At 38.7% G+C, this 18995-nt stretch overlaps 1 protein-coding gene across 1 annotated transcript in view; it reads right to left on the bottom strand.

Annotated features, from left to right (window-relative positions):
* LOC136868662 (zinc finger protein 665) overlaps positions 1 to 18995 on the bottom strand; it is a 163853-nt gene that overhangs the window by 43857 nt on the left and 101001 nt on the right. Inside the window, exon 5 of the mRNA XM_067144791.2 lies at positions 11559 to 11752. Within this exon, the coding sequence (XP_067000892.1) occupies positions 11559 to 11752 (194 nt within the window). The remainder of the gene's footprint in view (positions 1 to 11558; positions 11753 to 18995) is intronic.

Here is an 18995-nt window from a genome sequence, read left to right as displayed (position 1 = left end):
AATTTTAAGATTCACTGCTTCAGCCATTGTAATATATCACAGCATACTGCTGTCCAAGTTGGTTGAACAGTATTTACACTAAGAAGTTAGATACGCAGCCCACAACCAGGCAATGTGAATAATTACAGGTTAATATTTGAATTATTTATTCGAACATATCCCTTCATCAGCGTATTTACATCAAAATCAACCTTATCCAAATCTCAAATATTAATAATATATTGACAGGGTGGGCTAAACAATCACCCGTTGTACATTATTGTTATTACGAGTCAATATGGACCAATAAGGACCAATATGGTCAAGTTCGTCGACTCCACTTGATATGTTTAGTTTAATGGTAAGAACATCTTCCAGTTTGTAATAGTAATGTTGAATCAGCTGGAGGAGGAGTAAATAATATGTGCCATTTCAGTTCAAATCAAGTGTCTAATTCACTTTGGACCTAAGAGTCCAGCAGTGAGACAATCACTGTCCAGTATAACAATTACTGTTTCAAAAATATTTTCTCTGTCCTGTTTCAAGAAGTTCATGAACCAGTAAAAGTAGTCTTTGGGCTAGAATTACTTGCTTCTTTCATTTTTGGACATTCATTCCTAAATTAGCCTTTATCTCCTCATTCCGAGTACCCTTCTGCCATTGTTGTCACCTGTTTTTACCAGGAATTATTCTCGCTATGTTCATGTATGTTGCTTCCAACTCATGAATAAGATATCCTGAGTCCACACAGCTTTCGCTCCCGTGAAGCAAAGTTGGTCTGAAAACAGACCGATATAAAGATAGTTTAGTCCCGGAGCCGACTTCCTTCTTACAGAATACTGTTGATTGCAACTGCGAGCTCACTGCATTAGCTTTACTGTACCTTGATTCACTATCACATATTATATTACCACCCTGGGAGAACACACATCGTAAATACTTGAAAATTATCTACCTGTTCCAGCTTTGTATCACCAATCTGACATTCAATTCTGTTGAAATTCTTACGTAGTGACATCAATTTAGTCTTCGAAAGGCTACCGCATAATCTCAAATACCACCCACCACCGAATAAGACCCGCACCCTTACTTTGAAAGAACAAATTTAAAAAAAAAAAAAAAAAAAAAGTGAAGTCAAAATTGTTTACAATCTAACACACAAGAAATGATTAGAAAATACAAATAAAAGTAAACAAACATTTCCGAACAATATCCAACGAGTTCATTCATCATCATCATCATCTACCAACTTCAGAACTTTCATCACCATCACCTTCTCACAAAATGTCGTCATCGCTGCCACCCATAGCATTAGAAATGCTACATTTCCTGAAGCTCTTCCGTATGAGGTCTCCAGGGATACGATTCCATGCTCTCAAAATCCACGAACACAGCAGCTGAACTTCCGGGCGCTGAATGCGACCAGTTGGCGTCAGTGTGTGACTATCAGCCGCCATCCATTCTGTGTAGAGCTGTTTCAAGGCTGCGTTTTCCCATCCTTGATATGTTTTTTCACAGCGTCTGTTGTGTGGCCGCGGTAACTGTCAAGAACAAGCAAGCTCTTTTGTCCCAATAATGCACCAGGGTGACGTTGCCAGACACATTTTACCCAGTCTTCCACAAGTGAACTGTCCATCCAGCCGGAGTTCTGAGATCTTAGATTCACAATTAAGTATTTATTTATTTTCCACCTAGTCGATACAATGATTGCTTATTGCAATTTAATGGTTAAAAGTGGTACATGTTTCGTATATTATCAACATCTTCAGCCACATAACACTGTTTAGATGAAAAATATATAAATTGACAAAGTAATGCTTTAGAAGAAGTGTCCTTAAATTAATGCTTTAGAAGAAGTGTCCTTAAAATTAACATAAGATTGAGAACATTAAAACAAACAAATAACTCAGTTGTCAATCTTATGTTAATTTTAAGGACACTTCTTCTAAAGCATTACTTTGTCAATTTATATATTTTTCATCTAAACAGTGTTATGTGGCTGAAGATGTTGATAATATACGAAACATGTACCACTTTTAACCATTAAATTGCAATAAGCAATCATTGTATCGACTAGGTGGAAAATAAATACTTAATTGTGAATCTATTGAAGTGCGATACGGACCATGAAGCTAATTTTATGTGATAGTTCTGAGATCTGACGATAACACCAGCGGGTAGATTTTTAGGAAGTATCTTTCGCTTGAGAACAATGTACGGTGGCAATTTGGTTCCATTGGCGAGGATACCCAACATTACCGTACACCGTTGTTTTTCATTACCACCGGTTCTAATGGTAACACTTTTCGCACCCTTAACATTCACAGTCCTGTCCACTGGCATTTCAAAGTAGACTGGCGTCTGATCTGCATTGCCAATTTGGGAAAGCAAATATGAGTTTTCCTTCTGCAACCAAATTATGTGATGCTGAAACTACAATAACTTCTCATCGTAGCCACCAGGAAGACGCTGTGAAGTTGAGGTATGCCTTCGTACGCTCAACCCATTTCTTTTATAAAGTTACAAACCCATCCTTGGCTTGCCTTAAACCCTTCCGATGAATGTTCCTTTGCGATCTCTAATGCCTTTAGTTGATACTTTTCGGTTGACACACCATATCCCAATTCCCGCCTTTCTGTCACATATTTATAAAGTTTTTTTCAATTTCTGGAAACTGTACACTCAGTCCATGAAAAGCTTTATGATCACCACTACATGTTAATAGCACATTTTTCTTCTTTCTCCAATCGCGAATACACGGCTCGTCATTATCATATCTCCTACCGGCGGCAGGATTTCCAATAATTTTGGTTTCCCGAACTACTTGTGCTAAGTCCCAACTGACGAGCCTAACTTAGCACACGAGGGCGAAACGCAGGCAACCAAGAATGAGTTTGCTGGAAAATTTATAATGTCCAATAACAGACCATTATATTGGTACTACTTTCAGTTTCTCACTCGCAGTAAAAGATCGCAAATGCTTTGTGGAATTCAAGTTGATACTCCAAGAACGTGCGTGAGACTGACACCAAGTGTGGAAGTAGCGTATACTGAGAGCAGAGAGAGCATTGTTGCCAAGCCGCGCCGGCGGTGATGCCCGATTTACGCGCATTTGGAAAGAAAAATTTCCCAAAATTTTAAATAAGACCCGCACCCAATTTTGGAAGCGATATTTAAAAAAAAAAACAGTGCGGGTGGTATTCGAGATTACAGGGTAATTTTCAAACCATACGCATTGCACCTATTTTCAAGTTGCAAGGTATTAGATATTAGACTGCAGGCTTTCGGCACAATCTGCCATTAAGACCAAGCCGTCAGCATAGGTCACACTGCTTACTACATTTCCACCTAACTGAATCCCTCCATGCCACTTTATACCTTTCAGCAGATGATCCATGTAAACTACGAACAACAAAGATGAAAGATTATAGCCTTGTCTAACCCCTGTAGGTATCCTGAACCAAGAACTCATTCTAGTACCATCAATTCTCATTGTAGCCCAATTGTCAACGTAAATGCCTTGATTGATTTTAATAATCTACCGTTAATCCCATAATCCCCCAGTATGGTGAACATTTATTTCCCTCGGTACCCTGTCATATTCTTTCTCTATATCTACAAAACATAAACACAACTGTCTATTCCCCTCGTAGCATTTTTAATTACCTGGCGCATACTGAAAATCTGATCCTGACAGCCCCTCTGTGGTCTGAAACAACATCGGTTTTCATCCAACTTCCTCTCAACTACTGATCGCACCCTCCTTTCGAAGATGCCAGGGAATACTTTGCCTGGTATACTAATAAATGGTGATACCTCGATAGTTATTGCAATCCTTCCTGTTCCCTTGCTTATAGATAGGTGCAATTACTGCTTTTGTCCAATCTGAGGGTACCTTACCAATACTCTATGCTAATCTTACTACTCTATGTAGCCATTTCATCCTTGTCTTCCCACTATACTTCACCATTTCAGGTCTAATTTCATCTATTCCTGCTGCTTTATGACAATGGAGTTTATTTACCACCTTTCTATTTGCTTTATGTTGCACCGACAAAGATATGTCTTATGGTGACGATGGGACAGGAAAGGACTAGGACTGGGAAGGAAGCGGCTGTGGCCTTAATTAAGGTACAGCCCCTGCATTTGCCTGGTGTGAAAATACGAAACCACAGAAAAACCATCTTCAGGGCTGCCGACAGTGGGGTTCAAACCTACTATCTCCCGAATACTGGATTTACCACATTTCCTACTTCCTCAAGCGTAATTTCACCATCATCATTCTCCTCCTCCCCCCCCATGAGCTCAGTTGTTCGTGACATCACCACGAAGATATCCATTTACGTTGAGGAGATTTTCAACATATTCCCTCTACCTGTCGAGTGATTTCCTGGGATCTATTATGAATTCACCTGAATTATCCAAAACACTGTTCATTTCCTTTTTCCCTCTCTTCGTATGATTCTTTATTATTGTCCAGAATGGTTTCCCTGCTGCTTGACCTAGCCTTTCCAGGTTATTACAAAAATCTCCCCACGGCTTCTTTATGGATTCAACTACTATTTGTTTCACTCGGTTTCTTTCATCTACATACAACAGGGAACATGCATGATCCGTGTTTTTAATTTAAAATATGCTAATCTGATTCAAAATTTCATGCAGAATTCAAAAATGTTGTCACAATGTACAAATAATAACTCCAAACATGATAAAAATCTAAATGAAAGTACGAAAATGTCACGTGACGCAAGTAAGCGTTCTCATTGGTCTGACGTCATTGTACAGGTTGACTGAATTAGCAGGCGAAATAACACACAGTTTGCTGTGAGAAACAGAATACACTTCACGTATTTCTACTTTATGTTAGCGTCTGGTATAGTTAAATTCGAGGTCTACACATTGGATATTAACCTGAGTGGTATATTCTGGACTTCAAATGAATCCTGCGCAGACAGTGAGAAAGAAAACTTATAAATGGAGTATAGTTCTAACGTGCAATAGCACATCGCATACCACCCCAAATAAATTGTTTGTAAATGTTCCAAAGGACGCTAAAACTAGGGAGAAATAGATTTTGGTGAGCCGGAGAAATGCTGGTGATATGGAAAAGTCTACAGTTTATTTCTTTGAAGATAATTTTAACGTAAATTGAATTTGCTTGAATTTTCAATCATTTTTCCATGTCAGCTGTTCTAGTGGTAAAACTTTAAATTTTAATGTATGGTGCTTTAATTAAATGCTTCAGTTACATCTTGGAATATGAAAGTAATAATGCATTAATTAATGCTGATTATTAAAGTATTCTCCAAACCTAACCTATGTTTTGGGTGATCCATGTCAATAAATCAAAGGGGTTATGAACCATATTGACAGCTCTAATTATACCAATTTATCTTGGCATGTGACAGTTATTTATGTCTTTATTGAAGAGCTTACATTTGTCAAGAAATTTAGGCTATAGCTAAATACTCTATAATATAACAAAAAATAGGCGTGTACATCATGAAATAAAACAGCATGAATTTAGCAAATATATAATTATCTCTACACAAAACCAATACTTGTCTGTTGGGGTGGTCTGTCTTATAAGTAAATAATAATGAAATAAATAACATAATTGCACACAGGTGAAAATACATTAGTGGTACTAAAAATACCAGTGATGTTACTGTTTAAAATATTATTCAAACTTAGCCTAAGCTTTAGGTTATACAAGCCAAGTCAATAAACCGAAGGGTAAAAATCACAGCACCTAAAGACATTCCTATATTGAACGACTAAAATGTCACCAAGACACTTTTCTTGCTGGATATGCTCAGCTTGTTAAAAGTCAAATGTAATTAATGTTATTGGATTTATGCCCCACTAACTACTTCTACGGTTTACGGAGATGCTGAGGTGCAGGAATTTAGTACCGCAGGAGTTCCTTTATGTGCCAGTAAATCTACTGACATGAGGCTGACGTATTTGAGCACCTTCAACTACCACTGGACTGAACCAGGATCGAACTGCCAAGTTGGGGTCAGAAGGCCAGCGCCTCTACCGTCTGAACCACTCAGCCCGACTTGTGAAAACTAGATGATACTTAATGTTTCACTTTCATGATTCCCGGAAGTGGGTAGGCCAGTTGCCCCAACCGTAAATATATATTTTTCCGGAATGATAGATTATAGACCTGTAGTACTATGATCCTTCTTTCTTTCTTTCTTAATCAGTTTACCCTCCAGGGTTGGTTTTTTCCCCCTCAGACTCAGCGAGGGATTCCACCTCTACCACTTCAAGGGCAGTGTCCTGGAGCGTGAGACTTTGGGTAGGGTGATACAACTGGTGACAAGGTCAAGTTCCTTGCCCAGGCAGCTTCACCTGTTATGCTCAACAGCGGCCTTGTGGGAGGATGGGAAGATCGGAAGGGATAGACAAGGAAGAGGGAAGGAAACGGCCGTGGCCTCATGTTAGGTGCCTGGAAAAGAAGTGGGAAACTACGGAAAAACACTTCAAGGATGACTGAGGTGGGAATCGAAACCCCTCTACTCAATTGACCTTCCGAGGCTGAGGAGACCCCGTTCAGCCCTCGTAATATTTGTTTTCAACTTTCATGGCAGAGTCGGGAATCGAAAGCGGGCCTCCAGGGGTTGCAGCTAATCACATTAACCACTACACCACAGAGGCGGACTAGTACTGTAATGCTACCTATATGTTTAGTGCTGAAATCCGACTTGTTACTTTAGTAATTCTGAAAGCCTGAAACTGTAATGTTATTCTCTAATATGGGAATCAGTCTAGAAGGAAATGCTGAAAGTGATGTGATTTCTATACAGGTTCGTTGTTATCCTAATACTATGAGTTACAGTACATTGCACGTATATGAAAGATGCCACTTACAAACTTGCTTTTGATCCGCGAATTTCTGCGGCCACAAAAGTCAGTAGTTTTCAAGAACGATGACACCTACACATGATAGATTGTCTGACTGTGCTGTTTCGAACCCTTCTTTTGTAATTTTGAAGTTATTCGTGATCACGAATAGTAAACAATCGGCTTTTGGTAACAGTTGATGCACAATGGCTGGTAGAGCTGCATGCGGTACTGGATCGTGACGTCGCAGCGCGCCGCTTACGCCAAAAGACGTTTTACCCGCCTTGTGAAAAGAGACTTTTAAAATATTTTCTTAATGGTAGAAAACAAGACAACTTACCATAACGTAATACGTTTACATACTATTTCATTGGTGTACTTTTCAAAAAAAATACTTTTGGAAATCATGCACGTTCCCTATTCCCAGTCTGCATCAGCCCTTGTTTGGAGCCATTTCAGAAAAGCCTTCTTTTTACGTTTACAAGCTGCTCTCACTTCATCATCCCACCAAGATGTTCGCTCTTTCCCATCTATACACACAGTTGTTCCTAGGCATTCCCTTGCTGTTTCTACTACAGCATCCCTGCATGCCACCCATTCTCTTTCTATATCCTGAACCTGCTTACTGTCCACTGTTCGTAACTTCTTACTAATCATATCCATGTACTTCTAATTTCCTTGTCCTGGAGATTTCTTACCCATATTTGTTTGCAGACAGACTTAATTACTCTATCCTAGGCCTACAGAAACTTAGTTCACTGCAGATCAGATCATGGTCTGTTTCATCAAAAAATCCCTGAATAATCCGTACATTCATAACAGATTTCCTGAATTCGAAGTCGGTTAAGATATAGTCTATTATGGATCTGGTACCCCTACCCTCCCATGTGTAGCGGTAAATAACCTTACGCTTGAAGAATGTATTTGTAACTGCTAAACCCATACTAGCACAGAAGTCCAGCAAATGCTTCCCATTCCTATTAGCTTCCATATCTTCCCCACATTTACCAATCACCCTTTTGTATCCTTCAGTTCTATTTCCAACTCTCGCAATGGAATTGCCCATTAACACTATCCTATCATTGCTGTTCACCCTGACTACGAAGTCACTCAGTGATTCATAAAACTTGTCAACTTCATTCTCATTTGCACTCTCACATGGTGAATACACTGAGACAATTCTCGTCCTAATTCCTCCAACTGCCAAATCTACCCAAATGATTAGTTCATTTAAGTGCCTAACAGAAACTATGTTGCATACAATAGTATTCCTGATGAACAGTCCGACCCCATACTCTGCCCTTCTGTTTTAAACACCCATCAAGTGCACTTTATAATCTCCTATCTCTTCCTTGTTATCTCTCCTTACCCGAATATCACTTACTCCTAGCACATCCATTTGCATCCTCTTTGCTGACTCAGCCAGTTCTACTTTCTTTCTCCCATAAGTCCCATTAATATTGATAGCTCCCCATCGAATTCCATTTCGTTTGCCAAGATGTTTCCAAGGAGTCCCTCGCCTGTCAAATGAGAGTGGGACTCCCCACCCTACTTACACGTAGTCCAAGTGAGAGCCTCTCCTCTAACGGGTTAGGGACCACGGTGGATTGTATAGTCCTAGACTCCTGAGCACAAGGAGGGCCATGACTCAGAATATGTCCGAGATGCCCAGTCCCATTCTGTAGCAACTGGTATCCCGGCTCTCAGGACAACTTACTAGGCCTCGCAGCCATTGCCCATGGTTCATAAACTAAGACGTGACTACAGTAAAAGAAAAATTTGTCCTGCTTCGTTGTCAACAAATAGACCCGAGGCAACAATTCAAGATAGAACTGTTATATTTATTTATTTATTTATTTATTCACGAAGCACAAGATACAGCTACACTGAGCAAATTTCACTTGCACTGTCAACAGACTATTTAACAAACGTAAACTTTCATAATAAAATATAACAAACATAACAAAATATAACAAGATCAGGTACACATCCTACTAATAACTGTCCAAATCGAAAACCATGAGAATGTCCATGTTCATAGCCAAGTCGTCGTGGGTCAAGATGGCGGTATAATCCCTTCACATCAACTTATCTTCAAGATACTATTTACACACCTCTCGAATACACTTTTATTTGATGCTATATCAAGCTCTTGTCTCCTATTAATATTGTTAAAGAGTGTTGGGAGGCGGATTAGGAAAGATCGTTGAAGTATTGAGTGCTGAGTGTGGGGAATGTGGAGAAGGTCTTTGGTTCTGGTGGAGCGGGAAGGAACGCGGAGAGAGAAGAGACAAACAAGATGTTCCGAGCGGTAATGTCCATTTAAGATCTCGTGGAGGAAAGTCAGGTCAGCTACCTGTCGCCTGATGTGCAGCGGTGACACATTAATTGCCATTAATATCTGCTGCGTAGACAGATTTCTGAGCTTGGGGTTTCTGTTCCTCACAATTGCAGCAAAGAAGGACACTGCTCTGTCTAACTGCTTGGTATTGGAGGGGGCGGCTGTTGTCCAAATCGGAGAGCAGTAGTTTAAGAGAGGTTGAATGATCGTGAGGAAGAAGTGGCGAAGAGCAACGGAGTCAGAAATTTCTGTGAAGCGATAGAGAATGCCTAGTAATTTCATAGCCTTGGTTGTATATGTTTCTATATGGGTCTTAAATTGTAATTTGGTATCGAATATTACACCTAGGTCACGCTGTTGCGTAACCACGGTGATGGGCTTGTCGAGTAGGTAATATGATGTCGGTAGAGGAGATTTACGCAGTGTTATGGTCATGTGGCTGCATTTTTGTGGATTGGGGATAAGTTTCCAAGTACGGCACCAGTTCGAGAGGGCATTAAGCGATGACTGTAGCAGAGCTGCATCTGCTGGATTCCTGATCTCCCTAAATATCTTGCAGTCATCAGCAAAGAGTAGGGTATTCGCTGTTTCGTTGAGTTCGGACGGCAGATCGTCCATAAACAAAGAAAACAGCAAGGGGCCAAGAGTACTGCCTTGTGGGACACCGGAGGTGACTGGTAACCATGAGGATGAAGTGCCTGATATTACCACTGAGACACATTCGGAAAATTGTAATGAAACCACGTTCAGAGAGGTTTAGCCTCCATTCATTAATCAACCAATTGACCACAGTCGACTACGGGAGTTTGGACAACTCAGATGTAATTGGCCATGGTTGATCATAGTAACATACATGTTAAAACCCACAACTACAACCAATTGTAACAGGACATGGTGTTATTAGTAAGATATGAAACATACCTAAGCAACATGAGCTTATCATAAAACTTATTACAGTATATCAGTTCTCACTACAATAAATTTCAACATCATTTCATATGCAGTTCACACCATTATAACTTAAAAGACGTTTTTTCCACAGATAACTCAAGTATAGTACCACGTACTAATTACCAGGCACTTTTCCAGAAGACTAGTGATATTTACAGGTTTCTGCAGTAATATTAAGATCTTAGTAAACATCACTGTAAGGTACAAACAATGAAATTAAAAATATTTATTCTCCACTTACAATTCAATCTATAAAAACTGCAACCATGTTGATAAATACAATTTATATATTCTTGTTGAATAGAAAATAACAAAGTGTTGTAGTAGTGTTCTTTTTAAAAACTGGGACAGCTGCCATGAAACGCAGCTTTAAATTTGCTACAATTTTTTTTCCCCCTCTCATTTTTAGCATAAAATTGATAGAAGGGAAGACAGCAATTGCAATACCACAGTCCTGCAATTAGAAAGAGGTTATGTTGAGTTAGTGACAAGAGCCTAGAGTAAAATCAAATTATGGAAATGACTATAGCATGTTAACCATGTGACCATAGATGGGCTCTCTCTCCATCCTACTTTTTATACATCCTATTCAAATTTTCTGTCTCCAACAAACTCATTTCTAATTCTCGGCATTATCAGGAGGGTGGGCATCAACACTCACTGAATGGATATCTTGACATATCCTTAAGACTTGATGTGGGGATAGAACAAGAGGAAAGCCAGATAATCTCTTACTACATGTATTCATCTCTATTGTATGTCCTTCTTTTTCCTGTGTTAACACAGAGTCTTTTACCACCTGTATTCTTTATCTTTTAGACTCTTCCCTTTTCCTGTGATGGATGGGGAAACCATCTATGTGAAGACAGCAGTGTATGAAGATGTGGAGATTATACTTTTGTGCTTCAATGTTTGTCTTTATCTCCTCTTTCTATTGCTCCCTCTTCCCACACTGACCTGCCATTGTATTGATTCTATGTGTTCCTCTTTATGATTCTCTCTCTCTCTCTCTACGTATGTCTTGAAACTTTGAAAAATGAAGACTTTGAATTTTTCCAAAACACAACATGAAACAAAAATTGTGTCTACCCTATATTCGCAGATCCACCTCAGACTGTTTCATAACAACCTATCTGTAAAAACGGTAACAGTTCATGATTGAATCTGAGATATTGAATATGTAGCCTACGTAAACTACCTGTCTATGGGACTAATAAGGAGATACATAAATTTACATTCAAATAAGGAAAACACGGAGATGATTTCACTCAGTAATTATACAATGTTTCCTATGCTTGATATGAATTACAACCTTAACACCCAGCAGCCTCTTAGGTATGTACACTTAAACATCCTTGTATTTTTTCAATACTGTTACATAACAAGGAGTTACCCACAGAAATAACGCCATGCTATTGAAAGTTAGGCTCACCGTGACTGGAAGGCAAGTGTTGATCTTCTCTGCTATCCTCTGCTCACACCCAACTGAGTCGAAGATATACAACACATTATTGACAGTGGAGGCACATAGACGACACAACTTCTCAGGCATTTCAGAATTTGCTGCCTTATTTTCGATACTTATCACGGGCTGCAACTCTTCTTTGATCAACACCTGGCATTTGTCTACAACAAGAAATCACATTTATACATAAGAAAATGGCTGTCTGTTTGTCCAACCCTTGTCCCGTTTCCCTACGGGGTCGGGTATGAGGTGAGATGAATTTGTCGTGGCGGTTTTTTATGACCGGATGCCCTTCCTGACGTCAACCTCATCAGAGGAGTTAATGAGAGATGAAATGAATGACGTGATATATGATAGTAGGGAGAGGGTGAAACCCGGTGCCGGCACATAGCCTACTCCTGTCGAATAGCACCAAGGGGTCTGCTCAAGGCTTAACGTCCCCATCCGACGGACGAATCACCATCAACAGCGTCATATGCCCTCACTCCATATGAGCACTGCGGAGAGGTTTGGGATTTAATCCAGGCTTTTGGCACGCAATCTAGTGATTAGAAATTGTATACCACCACCTCCCCTACCCTGCCGGCCAACATTCTGATGGTGAAAATTTTTCCGACCAACGGGACTCGAACCGGCTAACCTCGGTGTTAGACCGTTTTAGACTTCAGCGCCTTAACGATCATGGCCACCAGGCGGGCTAAGAAAATGGCTGTCTAATGCCCTAAAATGTGAAACTGCTTATTTATTCATCTTTCATCATCATCCACAAGTGAAATTTTAACACAATCTGCTATATACAACAAGACAGTGAGAAGAAGAAGAATTCAAGCCAAACTTGATATTTTTCCCTATAGTTATGCAGTAAAGCCTCAGACAGACATTATGGTTGTATTCAAAAGTCTCATCTTACATTATTACATCCCATACATTCAAATGTAATTTAAAAAAGAAAGAAAGAAAGAAAGAAAGATTAGCACATAAAATAATGTTTTTTCTCAATAAGCACTAAATTACCAAAAGAATAATGTTTCAATGAAGAAGCAAAAATTTCTTATCAATATCTAGTGCTTGAAAATATAGAATTTCATCAACAGTTTCAACAGCACATTGAACAAACACTTCTATTCTCTCTAAAAATTTGGAGGTATGTTGAAGCATGATTCGAGGCAAACACAAGTGAATGTCAATTTATAGTAAAATCTTTTATTTCTTTCACAAGTCTGAAAATGGTGGTCATCAATATCATATTTTTGAGGAATTTTACGGGTAATTTTAGTGATTCAACATCATCTTCTCTACTCTCACAGTCCTGAGTTACCGTACTCAAAATGTTCTCTTGGATATTGGACTGTTGTTGAAAGCATTGAAATCATTTTACTGTCATATATAATATGAAGAGCCTTTCCTACCAGAGCAATATTTATCATACCAGTATCTTCAAATAGCTCAATCAGAAGTGATAATGTGAAAAAGAAATTGTAAGATTGCATGTGCATTAGAAACCTATTTGCTTTAAATCTGTGATCAGATGTTGCTGTTTTTTCTTCTTCTTCTGCATATTGGAACCATACAAAAGTACAATCTCCCGATTTTAGGTTAGGAAATTTTCGTAAAATAATTTGTAATATAAAGTAGTGAATGTTATGTTATTTTGTTAAGATATAAGAATATAGTATTACAAGAAGAATTTGTAGTTAGGAAATAATGAACATATCTAGCATGTATATTGAACATGTCTGGCCAAGACATTCTGCTACGATAATTGAGTAGACCGTACAGCCAGCGACTCAACGCCGAGTGTTCAGTGGCAGTAAATAACTCGACCCTAAGAGGACCAACAGCTTCGGGTGGATGAGTCCATTTATGTGGGGTGATGGTCCCCAGGGTGGAGGAAATGCTATCTGAACCCATAAAGCAGCGTCTGTTATCCACGTTAGGACAGCTGCCTCCTAATGCTGGGCAACAGTAGTGTAGGTGAATGTCTAAGCGAGATGGACATCTAGGTGTCAACGGCAAAGACATTATGACTGCGGAGGAGAAGGCAATGGTAAACCACTACTGTATTATTACCAAGAAAATTACATGGAAAGTTTCTCAGTTGTTTCAAGTATGCTACCCAACGGTAGGACCCCCAGGCTAGTAAGTACCGAATATGCTACTGGGAAAGAGCAACAGTCACTTACAGTAATCTCAGTTTGAATCACGTGAATGACTTAAATCCTTCTGGAGGCTCACTTGCCGATGTTGTCCCTCATAAAAGGAAGGATCTGTGTTGTATGACAACCCATCATATCGCAACATGGAATGCTCGAGGAATGAGTCAAGAGAAACTTTACATTGTTAAGAATGAAATGATAAGATTAAACAGAGATCTGCTTGGTATTAGCGAACTGCATTGGACAGGAACTGCTTCTTCAAGTTGGATGACTTTACAATTTATTATTCTGGAAATGACAACAGAAAGCAGAATGGTGTAGCTTTCAATGCTAACAAGGAAATTGCAGTAAGTTACACAGTAGTCAGTAACCATATTTTAGCTATCCATTTATGAGAGAAACTATTCAATTATCTTTATTCTGCAAGTCTATGCACATCAGTGGCATCAGAGGATGAAATTCAATCCTTTTGTTCTACGAGTATTCTACAGAAGAAAATCTACATCAAATGCCTAAAAAGGATATCATTTATATCAAGGGAGACCTCAGCATCACTGGTGGCTTTGGTCTAGGGGAGCATAATGATGCTGGTGACTGACTGTTCTAGATCTGCATGGAAAATCAGTTTAGAATCATGAACACCTGGTTCAAACAACCTAAACGTTGGCTGTATACCTGGATATCCCCTGATGGCGTATATCGCAACCAGATAGATTACACAGGAGCAGCTCCATCCATTCTGTGAAAACCTTTCCTGGTGCAGACTGTGGCTCAGATCATCAACTACTTGCAGCCAAAATTAGAGTTAAATTTTGCAAAATTAAGACACTTGCTCCTCCAAAAAAGTATGATGTCTCTAAGATCCAAACTTCATACTCTATTGAGCCTAAGAACAGATTTGAATTGCTTGAGACTGACGAAAAGCATTCTGATGAGGTGTGGCAAGAAATAGATTCCATCATTACTTCAACAGCACAAGAACACGTACAGTACAAGAAATCACAGAAGCGTCACAAATGGCTCCCTGCGCATACCATACAGATTGCAGATCAAAGGAGATCAGCCGACGCTAATAGTAATAGAGATCTCATTAGACAGCTGAATGCGGATTTTCAAAGAACTGCAAAGAAAGACAAGGGAATACACTGAGTAAGCAGTGCCACCAATTAGAGGAGAACTCCAAGATGGGTCATACCTGGAACCTTTTCATGCAGGTAAAGAAAGTTCAAACTCCTTTTAGTGCTCGGAAAGGAGCAATAAGATGCAAGGATGGGAAGATCCTGACAGCACAAAAAAATATTAAGAACAGATGGTATGAGTATACCACCAAACAGCTATATTCCTACAATGGTAAAACTGTTCCACCATGTAGCATTGAGCCATATGAATTAGAACCACATATCCTGCAGGAAGAAGTGGAATGGGCACTGAAACAGTTACCAGATAATAAAGCTCTTGGTTTCGATTGTATACCAGTTGAACTGCTAAAGCCTGTCCCTTTAGCAGCTATCACTGCTTTGTGCCAGAAGAAATGGAAAACTACCACCTGGCAAAGGTGATGGAAAAGCTAAATATCCCACTGCCTAAGAAAGGAGATGTCAGTGACTGCTCAAATTATTGTACTATAGCTTTGATCTCCTAAAAATCATACAGAAACGTCTTGCACCCATCCTTGAAGCTCAGTTATCTGATGTTCAAGCTGGTTTCCATCAAGGTTGTGACACCCGTAAATCAGGGAGAAAGCACGTGAATACCAGAAAACAGTCTACAAGTATTTCATTAACTACAGAAAAGCCTTTGACTGTGTTGAGTATAATAAATAAATTGACCTTTTCAATACAATATATTGTCCCCTTCAAAAGTGGTAATAATTTAGTAAAAGGAAATGATTTATTTCATCAGCGTGTTGGAACATTATTTAATCGCCAAGAGGGTGAGATTCTGTATTTCCGTGCTAGTGCGAGCCAGCCACTTGCGAACCGGTTTTTCCCGACCTACCAAGAGAACGAGGAAGCAGGGTGGAATTCCTGTTATGTGGCCTTCAAACACATGTGTGCGTACCACGTGACCCGGCGAGCAGCCTGATCTCAATCGATCAATAAATGGAAAGTCAAGTGACGTGAAACTGGAGCAGCCAATAAAAATGACAATCTTCACAGGAATGCAACAAATCCACCAATTAGATGTAATTAAGGGGCGCACCTACGTCTTAGGATAGGAAATTAATGGTAATTCCAGAGGAAAATTTTATAGAGGGTTTTGTACTTCTGGACGCTAAATTTGAGCACTACTCTGACTGCAGCTACGGAAGAGACTGGACGTCGTTTGCTTCACTGGAAGACTTTACATTAGAGAAGGCAGCGAGGACCGTATAAACAGCAATTCAGACACTCGGAAAATTTAGCTACGATTTTATTTAGGGTTGTCCTAAGATAAGTGTCTACATCCAAATTATAAAGCATCGTGTGTGTATCCTGGGCTATTGCTAAGACTTTTGTTAGTTTCAGCTTTCTACGAGAACTTGGAAGAAGGAAGGTCCTTGGTTCAAGTTCACTGCAAGATGGTTATCCAGTTCCGCGAAGAATACTACAAGTTCCTGTGTATCTTCAGCTCCTCCATGAGTCACTAAGCATGTAAGGCGTCGGACATGGGCGAGACTTTGTTCGATGGAAGGTGATGTGACCACGTGCTAGGTCATCAGCCAAAAATCCAGTTCACACCAGCCACATGAGTATTCTTTAAGAATTCAATTTCTTTCTATCTTTGTAAAATGTTTGTAAACGTAGCCTTACCTTATTCATTTAGATTTCTGTTAGTTTTGCAGTAGTTAGACTTTTCATTCTTCTTTCTTTGGTGAGAGGTAGTTAGTGCTCTGGAATGAGTGTGTATTTGTTCTATTAGTTAGAAACGAGTGTATGTCATCGAGAGAGACCTCAACTGTCCTAAGAATTTAGAAGGCAGGAGAGAAAAAAAAAAAAATGAACCCCGCGTTAATTTTGATTGGTTTTGGAAATAATTTGAAAATTAATTGAGACAAATTAGGACAGTGTTCTAGTGTTTTTCTTAGTGTAGAATTTCATTCTACGATTGTACGACATGTTTGTGGGTTCGAGTTTGTTTAGAGTCATCCGAATAACTTCATACGACAGCTTTGCGAGTGAGATTATGCACGGTCAGGAATATAATAATAATAATAATAATAATAATGAGTAAAAATAATTAAACCTAATTACGCGCTAAAAGGATTTAATAAGGTCATGGGTTTAATGTTAGTTATTTTTGGAAAGTATTATCGTGTGCTCACTTTATGTAAAGTAAGCCTGGGACATGGCAATTCTCCGGACGGAGTAATGACGAATTAGATGTATGTTTTCTGCGCTATTAATTTGAGTATGACTTGCAGATGGGCATTATATTTTGAGTAATAATTTATGCATCCATTAGAGTCAATTTTGGGAAGAGATGTGTCACTGGACATGATTTCTTCGAACTTCAGTGCAGAGTAATCGAGAGCCACGACATTATAGGTGAATAAAAATAAATGCCGCAACTCATGAACCGTAAGCGCGTATTCTAATATTTTGACCTGTGTTGTAGTTATTCTACTTGCTTAATTGGGATGATTTCTGTTTAAAATATTCCTTGAACATCGTTGTATAGTTAATTTCTACGTATAAGTGATAACCTTAATTCCATCCCATTCTAAATTGATACCTGGGACGTGCGTGATAGTGTCATCTAGAGAATGATTTCCCTAATTTGCAGTAAATCCTGAATTTAATAATAATGGGTTAGTGTTCGTGTAAATAGTATTATAATAATGCCGTGTACCCATGTGTGAATGTGTGATGTGTGATTTGATCCTGTTCTGTATTTTATGAATATTTCTTGTACGATTTTGTGACGATATTCTCCATTATGTGCGTCAAATTTTTGACCGACTTGTATTATTTCGCGTGTCCGTAATTGGATCAATTTTGAATCTTTAGAAGATTTTATTGTAATTTAAGGTAGACTAGGGCCTAATTCACTAAGTTAAAGTAAATAAGAGAAGGCAACGTCCGTGGACTGATGTCACGAGATTTAATTATTAGTTATTGTACAATCACTTTCTGCATAAAATTGAGTAAAATTTAGGTTGATATAAGTTCAAGTAAAAATTTATTACAAGACGCTTATTCAATTAATAATTATAAAAATGAAGTAATTGCTAAAGGGAAAGTCTAAGGAAGACTTGCTAACCATAAATTGATGAATTAAATAATTTTCAATAATTTAAATAAGGAGGAGAAAATAATCATTTTCTTGTAAAAATAAGCGAAATCCAGATGGAATATTTTAATTTAAACAATTTGATTATCATTATAGGAGAATGATATCAGATATTATTTTGTTTTTCAATCAATTTTTCAGTAAATTAATGATCCCTATATTTATTATTACAGAAACGAACAGTCGTTGAACTTTAATTTGAGCGAGATCCCTCATAAATTATAGCACGAGGAGAAGATATTTCAAGAATCAAACCCAGATTTTGTGGATTTAATTGTTTTATTTAAAAGAGTGTCAGTTTTAATAAATGTGTAAACCTATTTTAGTCTCCTTTCATTTGTCGCTAGTCCTTCATCTATCCCTGCCTTTAAAATTTTCTGCACAGCCGATAGCGAACGGTCCACCACTGAGACCCTCGCTCTCCGGCGAGCTGAGCCCGGCATGATGGGGGCAATATGAAGTAAATAATATTACAACAGTCTTGGGACTAGTTTCAGCCACTAAGTGGCCATCTTCAGCCAAATAAAATTAAACAGATTATGTGATAACTAAAACATGTATACCAAAGACAATGTTGCAGGAATAATTATAACATTAAAATACATATAATAACAATTATGGATACAATCTTCCTGACATAATATGATGTCTTTACGTTGATTTAGGGCCTCAGAAAATAAGTAAATCTGGAAATGATAGCAGAAAAGAAATTAAAAGAAATTAAAAAGGAGATTAAATACTTAAGAGACTCACCTCTAATGTCTGATGTAGAACAAGTACTGACTTGCTGGAAAAAGCAGGCAAGCCATGTAAACAAAGGAGTGGATAGGAAACAAGCAATGACTTCTTGTAGGAAGCAGGCAATGTAAACAAAGGAGTCTAGGAAGGGAGGGGGTAAAGAAGGGAGGGGAAGAGAAGGGGAAGGGGTGGGAGCAGAGGGAGAAGAAGAGAAGGGGTGTCTAAGATGGGGCTGATA

Source organism: Anabrus simplex, chromosome 1 (genome assembly GCF_040414725.1).
Source record: "Anabrus simplex isolate iqAnaSimp1 chromosome 1, ASM4041472v1, whole genome shotgun sequence".
NCBI classification, from domain to species: domain Eukaryota; kingdom Metazoa; phylum Arthropoda; class Insecta; order Orthoptera; family Tettigoniidae; genus Anabrus; species Anabrus simplex.
The sequence above is the reverse complement of the archived record's forward strand: the minus strand, read 5'-3'. Positions and strand labels throughout refer to the sequence as shown.